This window comes from Bactrocera dorsalis, chromosome 2 (assembly GCF_023373825.1).
Source record: "Bactrocera dorsalis isolate Fly_Bdor chromosome 2, ASM2337382v1, whole genome shotgun sequence".
Taxonomy (NCBI): domain Eukaryota; kingdom Metazoa; phylum Arthropoda; class Insecta; order Diptera; family Tephritidae; genus Bactrocera; species Bactrocera dorsalis.
This window is the reverse complement of record NC_064304.1, coordinates 14,911,885-14,934,274: the sequence shown is the minus strand read 5'-3', so window position 1 is coordinate 14,934,274 and position 22,390 is coordinate 14,911,885. Positions and strand designations below refer to the sequence as shown.

The 22,390-nt window shown below is 32.1% G+C and overlaps 1 protein-coding gene across 1 annotated transcript in view; it reads right to left on the bottom strand.

Moving 5' to 3' along the window:
* LOC105227616 (protein hedgehog) overlaps window positions 1-19,207 on the bottom strand; it is a 38,658-nt gene extending 19,451 nt beyond the window's left edge. The window contains exon 1 of the mRNA XM_011207043.4: window positions 17,937-19,207. Coding sequence (XP_011205345.2) covers window positions 17,937-18,563 — 627 coding nt within the window. The 5' untranslated portion in view covers window positions 18,564-19,207. The remainder of the gene's footprint in view (window positions 1-17,936) is intronic.
* Window positions 19,208-22,390: the final 3,183 nt, after the last annotated feature.

Genomic DNA, 22,390 nt, shown 5'->3' with positions numbered 1-22,390 from the left:
ATCAGTTTTACTTCTTTATAAAGCGCCAGCTTTCGAAAAACGCACTTATATTTCCATTCCCCCGATTCAGCAAAATATTCAATACTGCTTATAAAAACCAACAATGTTACCATATTTTTACAAGGAATTACATATGTACGTATTCCATGAAATTTCTATGAATACTTAAAACTATATTACTAAATAAATACAACTGTAAGTAATACATATGTATGTACGTAATGTATGTAAACATTGTATAATGCAGCCGCAATGGCTATGAGCATGTTTATAGGAGAAAACCAGCGGCCATATAGGTAATACTTGCATTAAACTCCAACACTACTTGAGTATGTTGAAAGAGAAGAGACAGGAGAAGCCCTCGGCATCTATACTTAAATGGGGCCACACACACTGGCATTTGTTGTTATTTGTTGTTGGCGCTTTGATTGGAACACTTGTAAGTCCACTTGAACGCCATTTTCGAACACGCATTAGATATAGTGTACATATGTAAGTAAATACCTGTGTGTATGTATATGATGGTGTGAAATGTAACTATATACATACATATGTATTTATGTACAAATAAGGTGTGGCACACTACAAAGTTTTTAATTTCTTTGCGCGCAGCTAATTGCCATTCTATGAGTAGCTATTATTTCGTTGGAAATCTTTTACTGCTCAAGATAATGATAAGGCATGTTGCTGGGAAACAAAAAATTTATCGAAAATTAAAATTTAAGATTTTTGCATATTGTAATTTCTAAAAATAAATATTTTTAATTTATTTGCAGAGGCCGTCGAGGTAGTTTAAATTTTAATTGAAAGCGTTTGTTTGAGAAATAGAGCGATGTAAAAGAATTTTTAAATAAGTACATACATATGTACATATATGCATAGGAAAGTATATGTGTGTTTATAGCGCTTCGATATATTTTATGGTAGATATAGTATGTACATATATATATTAACTATATGTGTTTCTCACTTTTGCTGCAAACGCCTTGATATATGCTTCCTTTTAGCATTCACAAATCCTTATACATACAAAAATCACACACTCCAGCATAAGCGCGACACAAAAATATTACAGCAGTGTCCATTACTCATCACCCAATACCCTCAACCCTAAAATGTCATATCCTCAGCCCGTTTAGCTGAGCTTGAAATTATCTACTTCCTCAGTTGTAAGATTTCGCATCCGTTTTCGATAAAAATCACTGCGAAAATCACACGTTATGAGCGATTATACCGATAATATACATACATATGTATGCACATTTATACTTGCATAGGATATGCGGTATTTGATTACGCAGCGCCCTTACCTCAGCTGACTAACTTGCCACACTTGAGTGCAGAAAAGTGCACAGTTATTGCCAAAAGTTGAGAGGGACAAGTGTATCAGTGGTAGTGCGTATAAACGAGCACATATTTATATATGTATGTACCTGTGTGTATGTGTGCTTTTAAAACTTTAAATTGTGCTGGGGATCAACGAAACAACCGGAATTATGTAGCAATATCCACCTATATACATGTATATGTGTATGCAGTGTATATTGCGTTGCTGTTGTTATTGCATTTGACAAATATAGTGACGTATCCGTTTACATACTTAACATGAGTTACCGTTGAACCATAATGAGGGATAACAAAAGAACAACAAAAACAAAAGCATAACAACCAACGTTGCGCGTGCGCATAGTAAACATTCCACACACGCACTCACACATACTTACCTATACGTTTATACGTTTATACGTATGGCACTTATGGTATGTATGTAACGAATGCGAGTGAAATTCTTGACGTGCATGATTTGTAGCTGAAAAAATTATTACCACAGGGCGCTAAGTTGTCTTGAAGTAATTTAATAGCTTTAGCCCTTATATTTTTTAATTTTATTCTTTTTCGTAGCAGCGACAAATTTAAATGGTATAAATGATGTGCCTGCTTGACTTGGAAGTAAACCGCTCGTGTTCAAGAATTAATTGTTTTTTGTTTTTTCGTTTTGTTTTTATTTTGTGGTTGTTTTTGTTTTTTGTCTTTGGTGGTGAGCAAATTAAATTTACTGCTTTTCTGTAATGCCACCGAGGTTTCATGTCCTGTGTCAGCAAAGCAGTCAAGGCGGATGCGAAGCGTCATTGAACAGGTGTGCTAATTTGTTGACTAAATACGGAAGCAATTTTTTGCATAAAAAATATGTACACATACATATATATTTTTAAAGAGGATTATAAATATTTGTTCGGCAGCAAATAAGTTTTTAAGCATTTTTAGGTTAACAACCTTGCTGAAGGTCGACGTTTTATGCAACGAATGAATGACAATTTCTAAAATATTTTTTTTTATTTTTGGTAAGAAATCTCATATTATTAGTTATGTGCGACTCAAAAATTATAATTGGTTAATCGGTAACAAATCAGTGTTATCCATCGAAAATAACTTACTTATCTATAAGCAAATACTCCGACCGATATGGAGCTATGGTGCACAACTCTGGGGCTGTACTAACACAAACAATAAGAAATTCATCCAACAATTTCAAAACTAATTGTCAAAGCGTCTGGGTATTGTAGATATGCTGATATAGAGCGTGATCTAGGCGTAAACTCGGTTAACGCAGAAATATTAAAAATTGCAGCAGCACCCAGCGATCTTTTAAATTAGCCAATACTCTCATAGCAGTTTTGTAATTTTGTAATTATTTAGTTAGTTCTTTTTTTTTATTTGAACTAGTTGAATGTATAAACAAATTAAAAAATTTTGGGTGAAAAAAAAATTTGTGATTTTAACTTCCAAAATTATTTTTTATTTTACCAAATTTTTAGTTATTTTTCCTGTAATTTAACTGTTTTTAGCAAATTAGTGCGAAAATATATTTTTTTAATTTTTTTTAAATAAATATTTTTTTCGATATTTTAATAATTCTTCTTCTAGTTTGCAAATATTTCAAGCAGAGCCGCTGATTTCATAAGCATATTTAGTTTTAAAGTGCAAAATAATTTTTTTACTTCACAAATTTTGTTTTTTTGTTTTGTTCGCTAATAACCATTTTCTAGCGATTAAGCTAGAAAATATAAAAAAAATTTAAATTAATTAAATTTTTAGTAATCAAGCTAAAACATATTAAAAATAATTTAATTTAAAAAATTAAAAAAATAATTAATTTAAAAATTTTATTCTATGTTGATTATTAAAAATGTAATTAATTTAAATTTTTTTTATATTTTCTAGCTTATTAAAATATATTTTTTTAAATTAAATTTTCTTTGTAATTCTGTTAAAAACCTAAGGCAACTTGTTTTTTGAATAATAGAACATATAAAAATATAAAAAACTTTAGACTGCAAATATTTCATGCAGATTTCATCATTTCATTAAAAAATTTAATTTTAAAGTGCAAAATATTTATTTTTTATAAATAGTTATTTTTTATTAATAACACCGGTCAACAAAAACAAAATTTTTTTATGGGTTTCTGTTCTCATGCTTGGATTCTGATTCTAGACATTGAAAAACACTTAAATATTAATTTTTAGCTCTTAAAGTTTGCTTTGGGCTGATCTACATCGATAAGTATATTAAGTATATACTCATATGAGCATAAAAGAAATACAAAAAATATTCACTTTTAGACAATAATTCCTTGTTATTTTACATATACATATATTATTGTTTATCACATATCTTGAATAAAAACGACTCTTGTATCTAAAAAAAAGTTTTCTAATTATAATCTATAGTGAAATTGTAGAAAAAATATTATATAAAAATCAGTCATTTCATGCTTAAAAATCGAAAAATTGCTCTAATTTCTACAAAAGCAAACTTTAACCGGAAAAAAAATTTTCCCCTTATTTTTGTCATAGGAGAAACTCAAATTTAACATGTAGATGTCAGACCCAAAAATCGTGTTGACCGGTGTAATCAACTTGCGAAAATAATTTTTTTATACGAATTCTATTCAAAAAAAAATATTTTTGATATAAGTTACATAAAAGAATTCCATAGTGCAAAGATTTAAAATAGAAAATCTGATTTCATAAACAAAAATATAAATCAAAAGTATTTTTTTAATATAATATAATATTTTTTTTAACAAAAACTTTTCTTGAAATATAATTTTTTTTTAGTGATCGATATTTTCAGAAAATTCATTTAAAAAAATGCGTAAATAATTTTTTAATAAAAATTTCTTCAAAAAAATACTTTTGAGTTTTATAAATTACATAATGATAGTCCGTAATGCAAACATAATAAACAAAAAATCTGATTTCATTAGCAAAAATATGTTTACAGTATTTAATAATTGTAAGTATAACATTTTTTGTTTAATTTTTACATAAAATAATATTTTTAGCTTACAGTTATTTAGTGTTTAAAAAATTCTATTAATAAAACTAATTTTTTTTTTTTAATAAATTTAAATTTCAGCTTAATAATGTATAATGTAACTGGAAACCACTTTTACTTTAATATCTTTAGTTAACCAATTAGCCAACTTCAAAGTTTATTTAAAAATATCATTTGTTTATTTTTTAATATTCACCTAATAACTATATCGCTGCAATTTGCATATTAATATTTAGATGGATGATCGCATACTTTACTTAACTTATAGACACATCAGAGAGGATTTTACGAAATTAGCACAATGAGATCACCTTTAAGGTTTACTGTTAACGCCGCAAACACCCCTTGTACGCTTCTAAATCAAATTTTTGCTGACAATTTTCCACTTAAATGAACGTGATTTTATTTATTTACTCTTCATAGTGAAAATCAACTTTGACTTTATTGCGCTAAAGTTTATTTATTTAACTGCTATTAACCACTACTTACACATACATACATATACATACATACATATGTACGTACATGTACATACAATCGGCGGGATATTTCAGGGCATGACGCAGTCGCGAATAGAGTTTAATTTGTATGACTCATAGGGAAGGAAATGAAGTAAACTGCACACATACTCGTATTTATATATGTTCGTATGTATGTATGTATTAGGTTAGAGGTATGCAATTAAATCGCCAGCGATCGTCCATCAAAAGCTTTGTGGATCATTCTTTTACCAACCGCGTTTGATCGTTTATCTACGCTTGTCAATTATGCCACATAATGTGGCCCCATCGCTTGCGATCTGCAGCAGCCAGTCCGGCAGTCGGCAGCAGCATTACTGTCGATCATAAACCAAATGTTTACTTCGCCACAGTATATGTATGTGTATACGTGTGTGTGTGCCTAATAACCTCCTTTGATGGACAGTTAAATAGAGTATTCGCCGCATGAGGATTGAATGTTTATTGTTTTGACAGTTTTTCCTCTTCTCGCGAAATAATTAATTGAATTTGCATGCCTGGCGGCAAATTAGCTCCACAGCAAGCTGTTGAATGACATTGATATTGAAATTTTATTGGATTGATTTTGCCCCTGAAATGTATTTATTTTCATAACGTTTTCAATTAAGCTGGCAAAAAAATTATTGTGAGAAGAAAACGGCGCAGCTGAGTTTATTATTTTTGTGAGTAATTCTTGCAAAGTTTTTAATAAAGGAAAGCGATTAATGAGGATTGCGCGGTGGGGTTCTAAAGAATGTATATGTATGTATGCTCGTATGAATGTAAATATGTATACTTTAACGTAAATTTTTGTTAAAATTGGTTTTTGAGGTTATGTTCCAAATTTTTCTACCCTGAACAATGTACTCTATAGTTTGTCACTAAGTTTATAAAACCTAGAACGAAAAGTCGGAGATCCTATAAATCATATACACTTATAAATTATGTATACCTTCTAATGATAAGTGAGATCTCAGCTTCTTCTTTTTTGGCATAGACTTCGCATACTCGATTAGAGACGAGTTTAACCTGGTAATTAGGTTAGTAGTTATTGAGATATCGTTATGAAATTTTGCATACGTCCTTTTCTCTCCTTAAAACTGTACATTTGTTGGAACCGCTGAAATCGGCCTACTATAGGGTCCAGCTGGACTACTTCTTTATATGAAAAATGTTTTATAAATTATTGTCCAAAGGAACACTACAATCTTGGAACATATTATTGAGATCACACCCTGCTATAGAGGTAGCTGGCGTATAAGCTCATTTTTCAAAGTCAAGACAAAGACAAAGATCTGTTATTGCCTTTTTATGTTAGAAGAAATTCATTTGTTAAGGATATATTAGCTTCGCTGGTCAAAATTAACGTTTTTCTTGAATTTTTAATTTATTTTTTTTTTTTTTTGTAATATTGAGATTTACACTGCCGTACGAATAATTTTTTATTCGAAATTTTAACATTTTGCGCAAACTAATCATTTTTAGTCGCTTGCAACGAGAAATCACAAAATTTTGTAATAAATTGTACACACTAAAAAATTCTGCTATCGCATGCCTACAATCTCATTACTAGGGCTTTCGCATTATTTTTTAAGCTTTATGGCCAGCTTTGAGTTATTTTCTTGTTGATTAATTAGCTGTCGCTTTGAAAGGTATTAAAAACTATTCAAAATTGTATTATTATACGTAAATGCTTAGTTGTTCATTGAGTGCCTCAATGAATTAAATTTTTTTGTAATATTTTCACATAAAGCAAATGCCCGCATAGGTATTGGCCAACTCGAAATGTCACGCGTTGACGTATTACCCGCTCCAATTGTAAGTCAAAGTGACACGATTTCGACTGCCACTGACCATTTGCCAGCCCGAACACACGCACACACAAGTGCATACAAACACACCTTTTGTGTAAAGCAATGTTTCATAGAGCGCAGCGTGTAAACCTTCCTGCATTCCACACATACATACATACACGCGCTTATAAATGGGGATAATAACGCTAAAAGTGGTCTACTGTGTGTCATCTTGTTACAAATAAATGTCTATTTGTCCGACTGTCAGGTCGCTCTGTCCGTCTTTATATATTTTTTTTTTGGTTTCATTATTACACATTGTTTGTTGTTGTGTTTTGGTTATGCCCCTTGTTCGCTTATTGACTTCGATCCTGTTTTATTATTTGTTGCTGTTGTCGTTGTTGTTTCCTCCGTGGGACCCGCTTTGTTTGTGCTAACATATCCAAATATTTTGATTGCGGTTGAAGATGGCTTTTAAAGTTTATTACGATTATTAATTGTATGAAGATTTTCTAGATCTGCTCGAGGTGAATGCGCGAGTTTATGTTACCCCCAAAAAAACAAGAAAAGCATGTCCATGAAACCGTCAGGGCACTGTGGAGCGAGCTCTCTTATTTTGAAATTAACTCTGCGTTTTATGACTGCTGCCTCCGTTGCTGTTGTTGGAATCGTTGTTGTTGTTATTGTTGCTGCCTGGTAGCGTGTGTTTTTGGCCGTGTTTTGCTTGTTGTTGTATTTAATGTGACAAAGACTAATGGAAGGATTAGCTTATCTTAAGTATGTGTGGACAAAAATTTGTACTTATACCCTTTCGATTGACTCAGACGGGCATAAATTTTAACGCATGCAACACACACACACATATATATATTCATAACACATGTGTACATGTGTAGATATGTAAATTGATTGTAATAAGAAGAGATTATAAATGAAATGCCAGGCTATGCGGTAGGAAAGAGAAGCTTAAACAGGTAACACAGTAACTTTGAGGGCTTACTGGGAAATATGTTAGGTTAGGTGTATAAAAACAGCTGATAATCACTAATCGAATTATCAGATAATACCGTGGCTCAAAAGTGAATTCATACGAAATTTTTATGTAGCTTTAATGTGAGCTTGCTGTGCGTGGTGGTGGCAATGTTGCCACAGATAACACGCTTAAACGTCATTAATTGAATGCCAAGTCATTAAACGAAAGAGAGAAAAGGGTAAACAAATACAATGTGAAAAGGAAATTTCAACTTTACATTGCCAGAAAGAAACCCGCATCAATTCATTGCTCAGGCGTTAAACGCTGAACATCATAAACCACCTACCAACTGGAGGCGACTGTGGTCAGCGTCCAACCTTGTCAGCGGTCGTCAAAATTTCTCAACTTTATGAGGTGTGATTACGATTCACCACGTTGAGTTATTGGTCGCTTATTTGCTCGTCGTTGTGTTGGCGTTTAACGCCGACAAACTCACGGGAATGATTTGCAGTAATGCCGCGGCGCGAATGCTTAACCTGCGCACATATATACACATATGTATATATGTATGGACATATGTGTGTGATGATACTTAACCTACTCGCATGTGTAATGTGATAGGCGCCGCACGAATGACGGCTCACAATAAAAGCCAAAACCAAAAAAACGGGCTGTTGTTGTTGGCAAACAAAAACAATTTGACAAATGATGCGCCAAGACGTCTTCGGTTGTAGGCAAATTTGTATGCGAAATATCATAAAGCGAAGTATCAAATTGATTAATAAAAGTCTTAAAAGCCCATAGTAAAGCAATAAAACAATAAATACTAAAGTATCTCAGCATAAAGTATCAATAACCATCAAACGGACGGCCAAAGCGTTCGCGTTTTTGTTGATATTTTTTGACTTAAAGACTGGCTGGCTAGCTGGTCAAGCACAAACCGACATATACGCGCTTCCATGCAAAATATATATGTATGTAATATATATACATATGTACTTATACATATGCATGGAGATCCAAATGTTTCAAGCGAGTAAGTATATAGACACATATACATATGTATATCAATATGTGCCATATATGCGCCTACAAAAGTAAGGTTTGGCAAATATTTATATATATACATACATATGTAAATCGCTTTGCATGTACCAGCTTCAAGCTTGGATTAGCTAGCGCTGATGAATTGTTTGGCTTTTTATTAACTGCAAAAACTCGATTTTTCGTTTTTTCCGATTTTTGTTTGCGGCGTAACGTCGTCGAGGGCACATTTGGCTTCTCGCAGATGTGTTAAGTATATGAAAAATGGAAACATGTTGCTGTTCCCACGCCAATATGCCGCTTTGTATTTTCGGTCATAATCAGATGCTGTATATTTCTGATATTTTCGGCTTTCAGCCGGTATCAGTCCGTCGTAAATTGCAAATGCCGTCAGAGTGATTTATGTCATAGGTGATACAGCGGCTTAATACGTCTATGCAAATACATACATACATACATATGTACGTAAACATTTAAATATTTATATAAAAAGCAAAAATATACATTTAAAATATTTTTACATTTCAATAAGCAAATACGACTTATTTTGCATATCTGGAGAAAAAGTAATTATAAGTAATTACATTACATTTTAATCATTAGTATCTAGTATTACAGATTGGATTTTATTTATGTTGAAAATGTAATTATTAATAATTCATGACGTTTTAACCAATTCTTGAAAATGTAATTGTAAGTAATTGCATTTTATTTTAACCATTATCAGCATTACAAATCGGATTTTACTTATTTTGAATATATGGAGAAAATGTAATTGTAAGTAATTGCAACAAATTTTAACTATCGATAGAAAATATTGACTAATTACATAACGTTTTAACCATTGCTTTCATTACAAATCGAGCTCTCATATACAAATACATATGTGCATATTGTATAACCATAAGTACTTTACTGTTAATACACATACATAAATGCATTTTTCGTGCAAAAAAACAAAAATGCACCTGCACTCACAATATTGCACATTTTTCATTCATTATCTATATCATTAATGTTACTGTAATGTAAACCTCAAAAATACAAACATAAATAAATAATAATTAAAAAAAAATCGAAAACATTTATGTACTCATTTTATTAGCATTTTTAATAACAACAAATGCATGTCTGACATTCCAAAACTATAACAAAATATGCTTGAACATCAACACATTTCCTCGCTAGGATTATTCATATAAATTTGATGTGCTTATGAAGCATGTCAATAATCAGATCATATTACTTCCCCTCATTCAAGTCAGACTAAGCATACAAATCGTGTAATTTTAGACGTTTATGTGGCTTTGTGCCTTTTTTCATTGGTTTTGTTTGTTTTCGGCGCGTTTTTTCGTTAACTTTCTCGAACATACTTTTTTTCTTGTGGAAAGAATGCATTCGAGTTTACTGAAGTGAGCGCAATGAATTGAATTTCTTATTGATTTAAACTGACAGTTAACAAATCATATGGATTATGATTAGAATTTAATTATTTAACCGGCATTTTCGGATCGAGATTTTGGTAGGAGATAAATTGTTTGATACTTATTACTAAAAGATGGTTAAAATTAAAAAAAAATATATATAATAAAAAAATTTATTTGATTTTAGAACATTTTTTTAAATAGACATTTAAACATCAGCAATTTTTTTTTATATTTGAAAATGAAAAATTTTCTTTTTTGAAATACCAAAAAATCTTAGCTGTCATTAATTCGAAAATAACCTGGTCAATGTTTGTAAAATGTATTTTCTTAAAATTTTTTACTAATTTTAATTTTTAAATTTTTCATAAAAAATATTTAGATTTGTAAGAAAATATTATATTTTTGTATAATTATGTAAATGGCTTGTTATATATTGTTTGTTAATTAGAAAAATCGATATTTGTTAAAAAATCAAAATTTATTCATTCAAGAGGTTCAGAGTAATAATAAGTAAAATAATAAAAAATTTAATTTATATATTTGTTTAGTGTATAACCGAATTTTATTTAAAATAAATGAATTATTAAGTTGTATTTAAAAAAGTTCAACTATAATATGTTAGAAAATATATATACATACATATATAAAATATTTCCAAACCGGAAGCTAAGTATTTTCATGAATGTGTATTTTTGTCGAATCAATAAACAGTTATCAAAAATTTAAATATCGCGCACGTTTAAGAAATTCCTTATCTAAATTTAGTAGGAAAGCTTCTGCGCTACCTCTTCGGCTACACACAATTTTAAATGCTATAATCGTAGCTAATGCAGCTTAGTTGCGCTGTGGCAGCACCAATACACACAACCACATACTCACACGCACAAAGATATGAGCACAATGCATAACAACTGACAATTGGTAGGTGTGCAGTAGTTTGTTTGCTATAAATATTTATGTCATTTTCGATTTTCTACTTCAACTCGCTATCCTCGTCCTTGACTACACTCTCCGTTAGGTTTTTGAAGCTCCTGCTGTTGTTTTTACGATGCGACACCTAACATATCACTGTGCTGCTGAATGTTTACACACACATAAACGCGTGCACACGCGCACATTATTTATTGTTGACCTTGTAATAATTTCTCTCCCACACACACACACATGCACACGCAAACAACTCGGATTAATGCACCATAATAGGTTAGTATCCTTCGAAAACCTAGTATGGCGTCGAATTTGTGAGCTGAGTCCCTTGGCCCATCCATTATGGGGATGCTCAGCGTCTTGACATTGATAGCGGCCTTGACTGCGATCATCGAATGGCAATGAAAAGTCGTTTGGACAAACACACAGCACTCGTAGCTCCTTGCCGTTTGCTATTTTGCCAATTGCCACTTGCCACTGATTGCTACCACCATTAACCTTTTGACTGTCAGTTGCTAAGCAATTAACACAGTTTTATTATTTATTTATTGCTTGCCTTTATTATGATTCCACGCTTTTGTTGTGCTTTATTGTTACCGTGAAGTCAGTAGCATTTGTCAAAGATGGTTGATGTAAATATGTTTGACTTGCTTGCCAGCGAAATTTCTCCCGAAATTGGCACACCCGTCGTCTTAACGCATAATGCTTAATAAATGTCAACAAAAGTCCGCTATTGTTGAGTGAGATTCCCAATCAGCAGCGCAAATTCGAAAAGTTATTAGAATTCTTAGAATTATTTGCGAAAAAGTGGTGATTCAATTGAATTCCTTATTAGAAAGTCGAAATTTTATTCATCAACAATTCATTGACATTTGAAAATCTACAGTTTAAGTCACCGTTTGTCGGCTTTCAAAGAATTGGCATTCGAAAATTTGCAGTTTTAGCCAGCAGTTTTCATTCTATGGTTTTAGCCACCGCTTGTCGACTTTCAAAGAATTGACATTCGAAAATTTATAGTTTTATCTAACGTTTTTGGGCTTTCAAAGAATTTGACAGCATCAGCTGTTTTGCTGACGTCACATTTGCAAATGCGCACTTTCATTCACATTCAGCGTCCGATTTCTTTTCGCACAAAAATTTTGCACTTATCCTGCTTTATATTTGGGCTGTCAAGTTTGCTTGCTTTTTCTCAAACAATATTGGGAACAATATTCGTTTATTATTTTCTCTGTATGTTGTATTCTAACCAGAAAAAAATGCAACATTTTTTACCCCTCTCAAAACCTAAGAGAAAGAGAGTTGCTGAGCGACCTTTTATTTATGGTTTTTGTTAATTATTTTTATATTAAGTTTTTCTATTAATTACTTATCGTTAAATTTCGTTAAGTTGAAAATATAATATTTTTTACATTTGAAACATTATATCATATTATGATGTCAATGAGGCAACATTTTCATCAAGAAAAGAAAACTCCAAGCGTTAATAAACAGCATTTCAGCACGCGCAGGGGTTTCTGTGTGTTTCATCGTTGTTTTATGGTTATCGTTTCCAAGAACATGAGTATCTCTTGCGAAAGCCACCTTTCTCGGAAAGTTGACTGTTGTTCACCTGTTAGAAATTTGCAACTAATCTAAACTCAACAATCAAGGTAAGTTCATAGGTTGTTTATAGCTTTGAAAAATAGTTGTAATAAAAAGCTCTTTAGTCAGCACTTTTCAATCGGAAATGCATATTTCGATAAGAAGCAATTGGAAAACTGCGTAGTAATAATATTTTGTCGGAAATTGCCAGCAATTAATTAATAAATTTTTTCTAAGCGATTGAGGTATTTCGAGTGGGTTGAATTATGGGCGGCTATTAACTCAAGGGTTTTGTATTAAAAACGAGATAAACATTTAGAACGGATTTGAAATATAAAACGTTATATGTGGTAAAATAAAAAAATGAAAAAATAAAAGAAAACAATTATAAATAATAAAAAATGTGCAGAGTTGCATTTCGCATAAAAAGCTTACAAAACTTTTAGGCATGTTTGATTCAATTAGAAATTATTAATGTATTTGAAATGCTGAATTTTAGTTGAATTAAATATTTTTGAACAAGAAAAAAACGTTTATAAGGCTGAACCAATTAACAAACCCGATAGAGTGTGCAAAAACATTAAAAATTTCACTATTCAGCGATTTATAAGTTGGAATATAGGGGTTCTGCTTTCTTATGGCTTCTTAAAGGATTATCTATCCACGTGCGAGCTTTGATCAGCATCTAACCTAACCTAAACCTAACCTAACTATTCATCCATTTTTTACAATTAAAAAACAAATTTTTTTGCAATTTAAATAACTAAGCGCTTTTAACCAGATTATAATATTTTAACGACCATATGTTTTTGCGCATGACATTCCCCACTTGCGGAAACAGACTAATATGGCCGATAAGCATTGCATATTTGTGGATATATGTACATATGTATATGTATGTGTGTATGTAAAGTTATTCAACGACAATTTTTTCCATGGCATTGAAAACAGGAAAAATTAATTACGTGCTTTAGTACAAAGCTAGAAATTATGCTAGCGTAATCGGCATTAAGCTTTTCGTAAAAACAAACAGTTATATTTTTTATTAATAATTATTACCAACTACCGCTGGCGATTAAAATTTTTCGGCAAATTGAAAAAAAAGACGGGGATTTCAAGCAAAAATAGAACGCTTATATTAACCGTTATGTTGATAAAGAATAACGCTTAAAAAACAGCTTAGCGCGTATACTTAGTATACTCATCTATATGTGCATATGTATGTATGTATGTATATACAAATATGCATACATGTGTGTATGACTTTGCAATTGGCAGCTAACACTTGAGGCGCCTCTTACCGCGCACCGCAGCATTTTTGTGGATTTTGCCCGACGCAGGTGGCAAAAAGGGCGCGATGCGATTAAGTACCCATGTCCAGCACAATGCACGTAACCGTTATCAGGCGCGTACGTACGGCACACTTTCTGAACGCATTGACCAGATAAGATAATCGCATACAGCTGTCAATGCTTGTGAGTATATGACATATACAGGTGTAAAAGCTATGAGCCGTGTTGGCAATAATTTATTGAAAATATTTTATTACCATTTCAAATGCTTTGTAATGGGAACAGTTGCCGTTTTTTTTATTGTTTTTTATTACTATTTTTTATTATTACTTTTAACACTTTAATCAGCTATTAGCTTTTCACGCTTCCTTATCAGCTCGTGCGCATTGTTGGTCGTTTTCATTAAGTAAATGCAGCTAAGCGGGTGGACATACTCACAAACCAGCAAAGCGTGTTAACCAGAATTAAGTTAGGTATGTGCTGGCAATAAATAACGGATGTGTGAAGTATATATTGAAACAATAAGCTATTACAAGTATGCCGCGGGGTTTATCAACTTTCACACACGCGCACACATACAAACCACTAACAAGCTTAATAAAATCGCAACAAGCTAATAAATCAAAATGTTAACAGTTATCAGTGTTTAATTAAGATTTTTGATTATATATACATATATCATTATCGGCGCATCGCACGTTGCCCTAATGAATCATATACGTGAGCTTCTGACTACTACAACAAGAGCAATGCGCTTACCGTCTATACTCCTATTATTTATGGTACAAATGTACCTAGTTACAATACGTTTATTGCCGCTTTGTATGACTAAATATCAAGCAAAAACGCTTTTGGCCTACATAAACACTACAAATGGTATATATGGCTTTTGTATACTCGAGAGTTTATTGCACTGAATACTGAATTCGATACGCCTACTCAAGGGCGTGCGCAAAAATCGCCCGCGTCCACTTTAGGGGGTGGTGTGTCGGGCATAACGTCACCGAACCGCACTTCAAACTAGCCACGCTGATAAAATGTGTCAGTGTATTACAGTAGTGATGACTTTTACTTTTACTTTCAAGTTGAGGATTTTTTTTTCAAATTGCTAACACTCCAAAAACCATATCAGCACTTGAGGTAAGCATAGTTTTAACCCTCTTTAATATTATTCGCTCTACACTCCATGTTTAGTGGCTGTTGCTCGATAACAGAAATATTTATTGCTAAACATGTGCATTTGCTTATTTATTTAGTAGATATTTTTATTTATTTACGATTTTATTTTATTAAATAAGCACTAAATATAAAGGCATGAAGGCAATTAGCAGGTAAACATTCATAAATTGGTTGGTTATTGCTCTTAATGATCGTAAACACCGTTCTGTGAACGATAACATGCTAGTAAATAGAATCATATTTAATATGCATGCATATATGTATGTATGTATATGCGTATATATGTATGTACATGTGTATATATGTATGGACATGTATATATACATATACTCGTATATGAAAGCACATATGTATATTTTTCTTGGTTTAAAAATAGTTTTGGTCCTAATGTGTGTACATATGAATGATTTGGAGCTCTTTTGGTATTTTAAAAAATTATAAAAAAAAAAAAAAATAAAAAAATATAAATTAAATTAAATAATTACTATTTGTTTAATTTTCCGCATTTATTTACTACGTTAATTTTGATAGTTAAGATTATATGTATATCAGTATTTCTATTTATGAGTTTCTATTTCAAGTACCAATGCGCTTAAATTTATTTTAGTGAAAAACTTACTAAATCAAATTTTTGACTTTAACTAATGTATTTTTGCCTAATGTCACTTTTAATACATTTAAATTTTTTCCTAACTTTAAACTAATTTTAAGCATAATTTAAATTCATCATTTATGATTTAAACTTTTTTTAATAATAAAATATTGGGTAAATGTTTAGGTTAAAAAATTACATTTTTTACATAAACTATTATGAAAAATATAAAAAAAAAATACTTTTATAGCTTATAATTCGTTTTCAATTTAAAGAAAATTAATTTATAATTTATAAAAGAACTGTTAAATGTCTAAAATTTTAAAATGAAAGTTTTATTTAAAAATAACACAAAATATTTTTTGGTTAATAAAATACTAGCAAAATTTAGAATAAAAAATTAAATATTTTTCATAACCTCAGTAATATGAGTTACAGTTAAAATTAAGTTATTAAAAATTAAAAGAATTTTTTATGTTATATATTATTTTATTTAAGATTTATTTTAATGTTTACAGATATTTAAAGATAATTAATAAAAAATAATTTTTTTTTAATTTTTTAGTATTAAAAATAGTACGAACTATTTTTTCTTAAGAAAAAATATTTAATTGTATTTATTATATGAGTTTTTTTTCAAAGGTTAAAGGCGTTTAATTAGCTTTCATAACCTAAAATTTTCTTTCTATATAAAAATAACGAAAAAAAAATTTTTTTCTTAAATTTTCATCATTAGAAAAGGTATAAAAAATAAAATTCAATTTTAAAATTAAAAAAATTACAATATATAATGAAAACCTAAAGCACATTAATGGGGGGGTCTCATAAAGTTATAGGTTATAATGAACCGAAAACATATTGCTATGTCACTGTCATAACGCATCGTAAAATCATAAAATCATAAATTTTTACACTTCATAATTTTTTTTTGTTGGATTATATGAAACCCCTAAGCGTTGAGTATTGTCAATGCTCAAACTCATTTTTGTGTGTAATCGAACAACAATTTTTTTAAGCAAACGTAAACATTTATGATTTTATAATTTTACGAAGCTTTATAACAAGTTGGGAGTCCCATGTAAATATTTTTCATAAGCCGAAATTTCCAAAATTAATAGAATATTTTCGCACTTACTCAAAGAAATTGTGATTATTTTGAATGAAAACGAATTGATAATTCCGTATACTCCACACACACATAACGGTACATATTTATATGATGCTTTCTTCAAAAATAATTATAATTCTTTTGGAGATTTTCTCGCATATTTTATGGCACTTTGGGTTTGTTGCGAAATATGTTTGCAAGTACTCAAAAATAATTAAATAAAAAGCATTAATCATTTGATTAACGATCAGTTAACGTCATTTGCTTTCCCCAATGAAAATGGACTTAAAAGAAGCTCATTTCGCTATCTTTTGACATTTAAGTGCACGTCAATTGTTTTATAATCTTTCGTTAGGTTTATTTGTAATTGATTTGAGTATTTTAAGGAAATTTGAATTATGTACGTAACATTTAGCATTCTGCCAACAAAATTTATGACACTGTGAAGTGCAGTTAGCTTTGCTCATTACAAAATTTGCCCCCATGTGTGTGTGTGTGTGCACATATTTATGGGTATAAATGACATGCCATGGGATGACAATAATAAAATAGAAAAACGCATAAGAAAATTATCCATAAATATTTAACAGTTGTAAAGTGAATGACTGGAGTTATTTGAAAAGCACTAAAGTTAGTGTTTAGTGCACTTCGCATTTTCAATTTGTTGTAAATTACAGTTGGTTGTTTTTACACACAAAAACACATATACTAATTATGATTTCAAATTTTTTCTTAACATTACTGTATTTTGAGATTTATTACAGCGCAGGCTATTTAATATTTTCAGTAAATCCCCGAGTGCGCGTTGGCGAAAACACTTCCACGCCCAGCTAACGCATTATGTGATCAATTCATATACATACATACATACATATGTGTACATATGTAAACATATGTTTGTTTTTGCAGCTGATTTAGCGCTCATATACCAAGTAAAAAATCAAATATTAGCTATTAGCCTAATAACGTTGTCTAAGGTTATTGCTGAAAGGCGCAGAAATTAGCAAAGTAACAGTTATGAAAACAGTAGTAATTAATTGTTTTCGTTTATATTTAGTTTGTAATTCTCAAACCATTTATGACACATTAAATGCGCTTTTATTCCTACTCGAAGATCTGTTTATAAAATCGCCTTCAATCAACGAAACAAAAATTCGATTAAAATAACAACAACCAACTTACCCTTGACATCAGGCGATCAGCGCCGGTGCCTTCATCATCCTTAAATATAATATCGCTATTGTAGTTCGGCACCAAGTCCTTAAATTTCGGTGAATTTTTCTTAATGGGGCCCTCGTTGAGACCGGAAGCGCCCAACGTGCGCTCGGACATATTCGGTACGTGCTGTTTGAAAACCAGCGGCGTCAATTTGCGATATTTACGCGGCCCACCAATACCCCGACCCGGACCACAGCCCTCCGCAGCGGTGAAGAGCGTGCAGATTAGCAGCACAGCGCATAGGCTACGCAATGTTAAGCGGCGGCTTTGCGCAATGTCGGCAACATCAACAATTGGTGCGTTGTGATCTGTTTTGTGGGCGCTGTTGACTTGAGTACCGGCGGAAACTGGCAGTTCAGTTGCGGTAATTGACAGCCTTATATGTAGCGCACCGGGTGCGGGGGGTGCGACCAGTGGTTGTTCCACGGTGTTGCTATTGTTGTTGGACATGATCTGCTTAGCCGCACGACTGCGCTTCTTGCGTTCCGGTAGTTTTTTGCAAATTTTACAACACTTTTCGTTAGTGTTGGGCAGTTGCAGGCGTTGCTCAATATTATAATCGAAATATGGCATGAGAGCGGGTTCAAACATTTTTATTTTATGAAAGAAAGTTATTATTGTTTTATAATGTTGCGTTTGCTTTCAACTTCGTTTAATTAACTTTTTTTTCAAAATTACAAATTTTGTTTTTTGCAAAAATATTTATTGAGATTTATCATATTCTTTCATAACACTTAAACAAATGCATTTTCACACAGTATATTCGCATGCGCATAAATTGTCACACTTTTGTTCGCAATAAAAAAAAAAAAAATTTAAAAAATTTTGAAAAATAATTTTAGTTGAATTATTTTATTTTTTTTTAATATGCGAAATTCTGCACTTTTTCTCTCATCTCACGTTTAAATTATCAATGGATTTGGCACGTTTTTTTATAAGCGAACTGTTGGCCGTCTTGTACGCATGCACGTTTATTTATTTTGGCCACTAATTAGCTGCAATTTGTGACTTTTACACTTTCGCATGGACCGTGTGCACGATTGCGACTAACAAACCTTCGCAATTGTGCTATTAACTTCAACTGTGGCCGGTACTCGCAGACTGATTAACAAATGACATTTCGCCGCTGTATCGACGAAGTTGCTGTGTACTATACATCAGCCGATGGACGTCGTCGCTGCCGACGCCGCCGATAGCGCCGTTACTGTAGCTGCTGCCGTTCGCATGCCTACTTTCCTTCGCACTTATCGTGTTCATCCCGGCAGCGTTCACTAAGCGCCCAAACACCAACACATGCGCAAGCGAGCAGCACCCTCACCCACACAAGCACACCTCGAGCTGACTCGAAAGAAATTCATTTTCATATTCGAGCGCTGCGCATTTACTGATAAACCGAAGAACGAAGCGGCGCGCGCAAGCAGGTAACCGAAACATACATCTACGTAGTAAACACTGAGCCTAAGCGCACACACACACACGCATTCAAACGCGTATATATGTATGTAGTTGTGTTGGTGCAACGAGCGCTGCAAGTGTTGGTGGTTAAGTGCGTAGCGCAGTGTGCAAGGCTTGCATGAACGGCTGTCATGGGCGACAAATACATACACAAAAGCGCACAACACACACACACACGCGACAGAGCTCCCACACATACACATGCTTCCAATTCGGTTTGGCCGCGCCGTCTCATTGGACTCTTTGCTTTGCTTTTTGGCTGCGTGTTCATCAGCGCGCATTGTTGTTGTTGCAGAAGTTTTCGGCCATCAGCAAAGCGACTTGCTGTATGGCCGACGTAGCGCATGCGCGTAAAAGAGACGAGTAGTATGTCTACAGAAGAAGCTCAAACACACTGCCAAACATACGAATAACGAAGCAACCAATTGGCACTCACACACTCGCGTTCGTTTACACAAATACCAATGCAGAAATTTATAAGTGTTTGTGGCTGGTGGGTTAGTGTGTGTGTGGGTATTTAGCTTGTATATAAGAGACCAGTGAAATTGGTCCAGCGTCGTCATCTGTGAAATTAAGCAGCAAAGTCAAGCAGGCAGGCTGCCTTTAAGCCCAATTGGTGTTGTAGCGCTTTGGTTTGGATTTTTTTAACCTGCCTGGACCGTGCGCCGGCTTCTTACAAATGTTAATGAATTTTAATGAAAACTATTTCAATGTTACTCGCAATGCAGACAGACGAGGTTCCGCGTAAAGTATTTATTAATGGTTTTTGATGAAAAGCAAAAAAAAAACACATTTCAAATTTTAGAGTTGCCATTGAGAGCAAATTACAACTATATACACACTTTCATTCACATACATAAGTACATAATCTGTATAAAAATCTTGTATGTTTATTTATACATTTTATGCATACATATGTTTGTGTGTATATAATACAGTTAACAAGCTTTTATTTATTTGATTTATATATTATAATATATATTTGCATATTTATATTATTTGTTAAGCCTTTTGGGATTTCCAATGGTGTCGTAAAATTTTTATAGGTTGTGTTAGACACCCATTACTCCCGCGGTATTCATTCATTCTTTCGAAAAGTTAAGTATTGATTAAAATAATTGGAGGTGAACACGAACTCTACGAAGGAGCTAGCAACCGTTGGGCGTTAAAGAACGTCCTCAAGCAGCCAATGAAAAGCATTGGCTCCCCATTCACTGATTCTTACAAAGAAATCTAGCTGCCATAACGCAAACTCAAGAATCTTTGAATCGTTAGATTTAAAAAATTCTACAATTGTCATCAAACATTTTATTAAATTATTATGTTGTCTGTATATGAATTCCTTAAACTCAGTAGCTGAACGAACTAAAAGATAAACTATTTTTAAGGCAAATTAACAACTTACATACTATGTAGGGATTACTGTCTTCTGAGTTCCGGTAAACGACTGACCTATTTCATTTTTTTAAACAAGTCTGTATTTTTTCTCATTTTTATGTTTATATCCTTCTGTATCTAAACAACTCAAAGACTGGTGTTACAGTATTCAAAAAACAGAAAAATCTTCGGAAATTTCATATTAAAGCTTTAATTACAATTTGAATCCTATATTCTTGAAGTAATATTAGTTTCTTTGAAGCCACAAAATTTCGAAAAAGTTCTTAGGGAAACTAAGTGGAATATAACTTTTAACTTAAGCTCAGATATCTGGCTTTTGATCTTAAAATGGAAAACGATTTTTAATTCAATGTCGTTTAAGGGTTATTCTGGCCCATAAATTTTATGTATTTTTCAAACTAAGATAAAAAATTAAAAACATTTTTACTGTCCCTAATTTATATACATAATTGTAATCGACATCAAAAAAAATTAAAAAATAAAATCTGAAAAATATTCGGTGGAGTGGAGTGGAGTGGGGCCCGCCAGAGAAAAAATTTCACAAAATGGCGCCGACACCTAAAAAATTAGTTTCGAGAAAAACGATCCAATGGTCACTACACTAAAGCGTTATAACTTTGGAAATGATTTAAATTTTGAAAAAAAAGATTTTAGCTATGTATTTTAGAATATATAAACTATCGAATTATGACAAAAAAATCGTTTGTTTTTTCAAATTTCTAGAATAAACTTAAAAAGGGTGAATGTATTATTATTCGAGTTGAAACAAAAATTAAATTTTTAATTAAAGTTTCTTTTACTCCCATACAAGTGTTTTGCAAAGTTCACTATTTTTTTTCTTTTGTTCGTCAGCTCAGGGAATATACATATATGAGATAATATCAGCAAAAAGTTTTATTATTGAAAATTCAAAGTGTTTTCTGGAACCTAAAACATAGATTATGATGCATAAAGAAATTAAGAATACTCGTGTCTTACTCAGATAATTTTTGTAACTTCGGTCTTGGTACAGGTCTTAAAAAAACAGAACAAATGGGTTTTTCGGCAAAATCAATTTATTTTATTCAAAATAGTCTTCTCCAAAAGCATGTTGAACGAGTGTTTTAGCTTGTTGGCCGGTATGGCCGCCAGTATGCCGGTGCAAGCCTTTTGAATGGCCTCTACGTCTGCATAACGCTTTCCTTTCATGGGCAAATGCATTTTTCCGAAAAGGAAGAAGTCGCACGGTGCCATATCAGGTGAATACGGGGAGTGGTTAATGGTTAAAATGTGATTTTTGGTCAAATAATCGGTCACAAGCGTCGATCGAATGTTGGATTCTGAGCAATTTTTGGTCGTCAGTCAATTTGTGCGGAACAAACCGTGCACACACCTTTCGTAAGTCCATATTTTTTTAAGAGGTTATGTACATTTGTGGATTTCAAAAAAACATTTCTTTTACATATGTACATATATGGATATGTAAATATTCTTCGAAAGTTTTAAGTTGCTCCGGCATAAACACGTCTTTCTCGAAACACTGCTTTTAGAGTTGGCAATGAACGGCAAGCCTAATAAACTTGAAA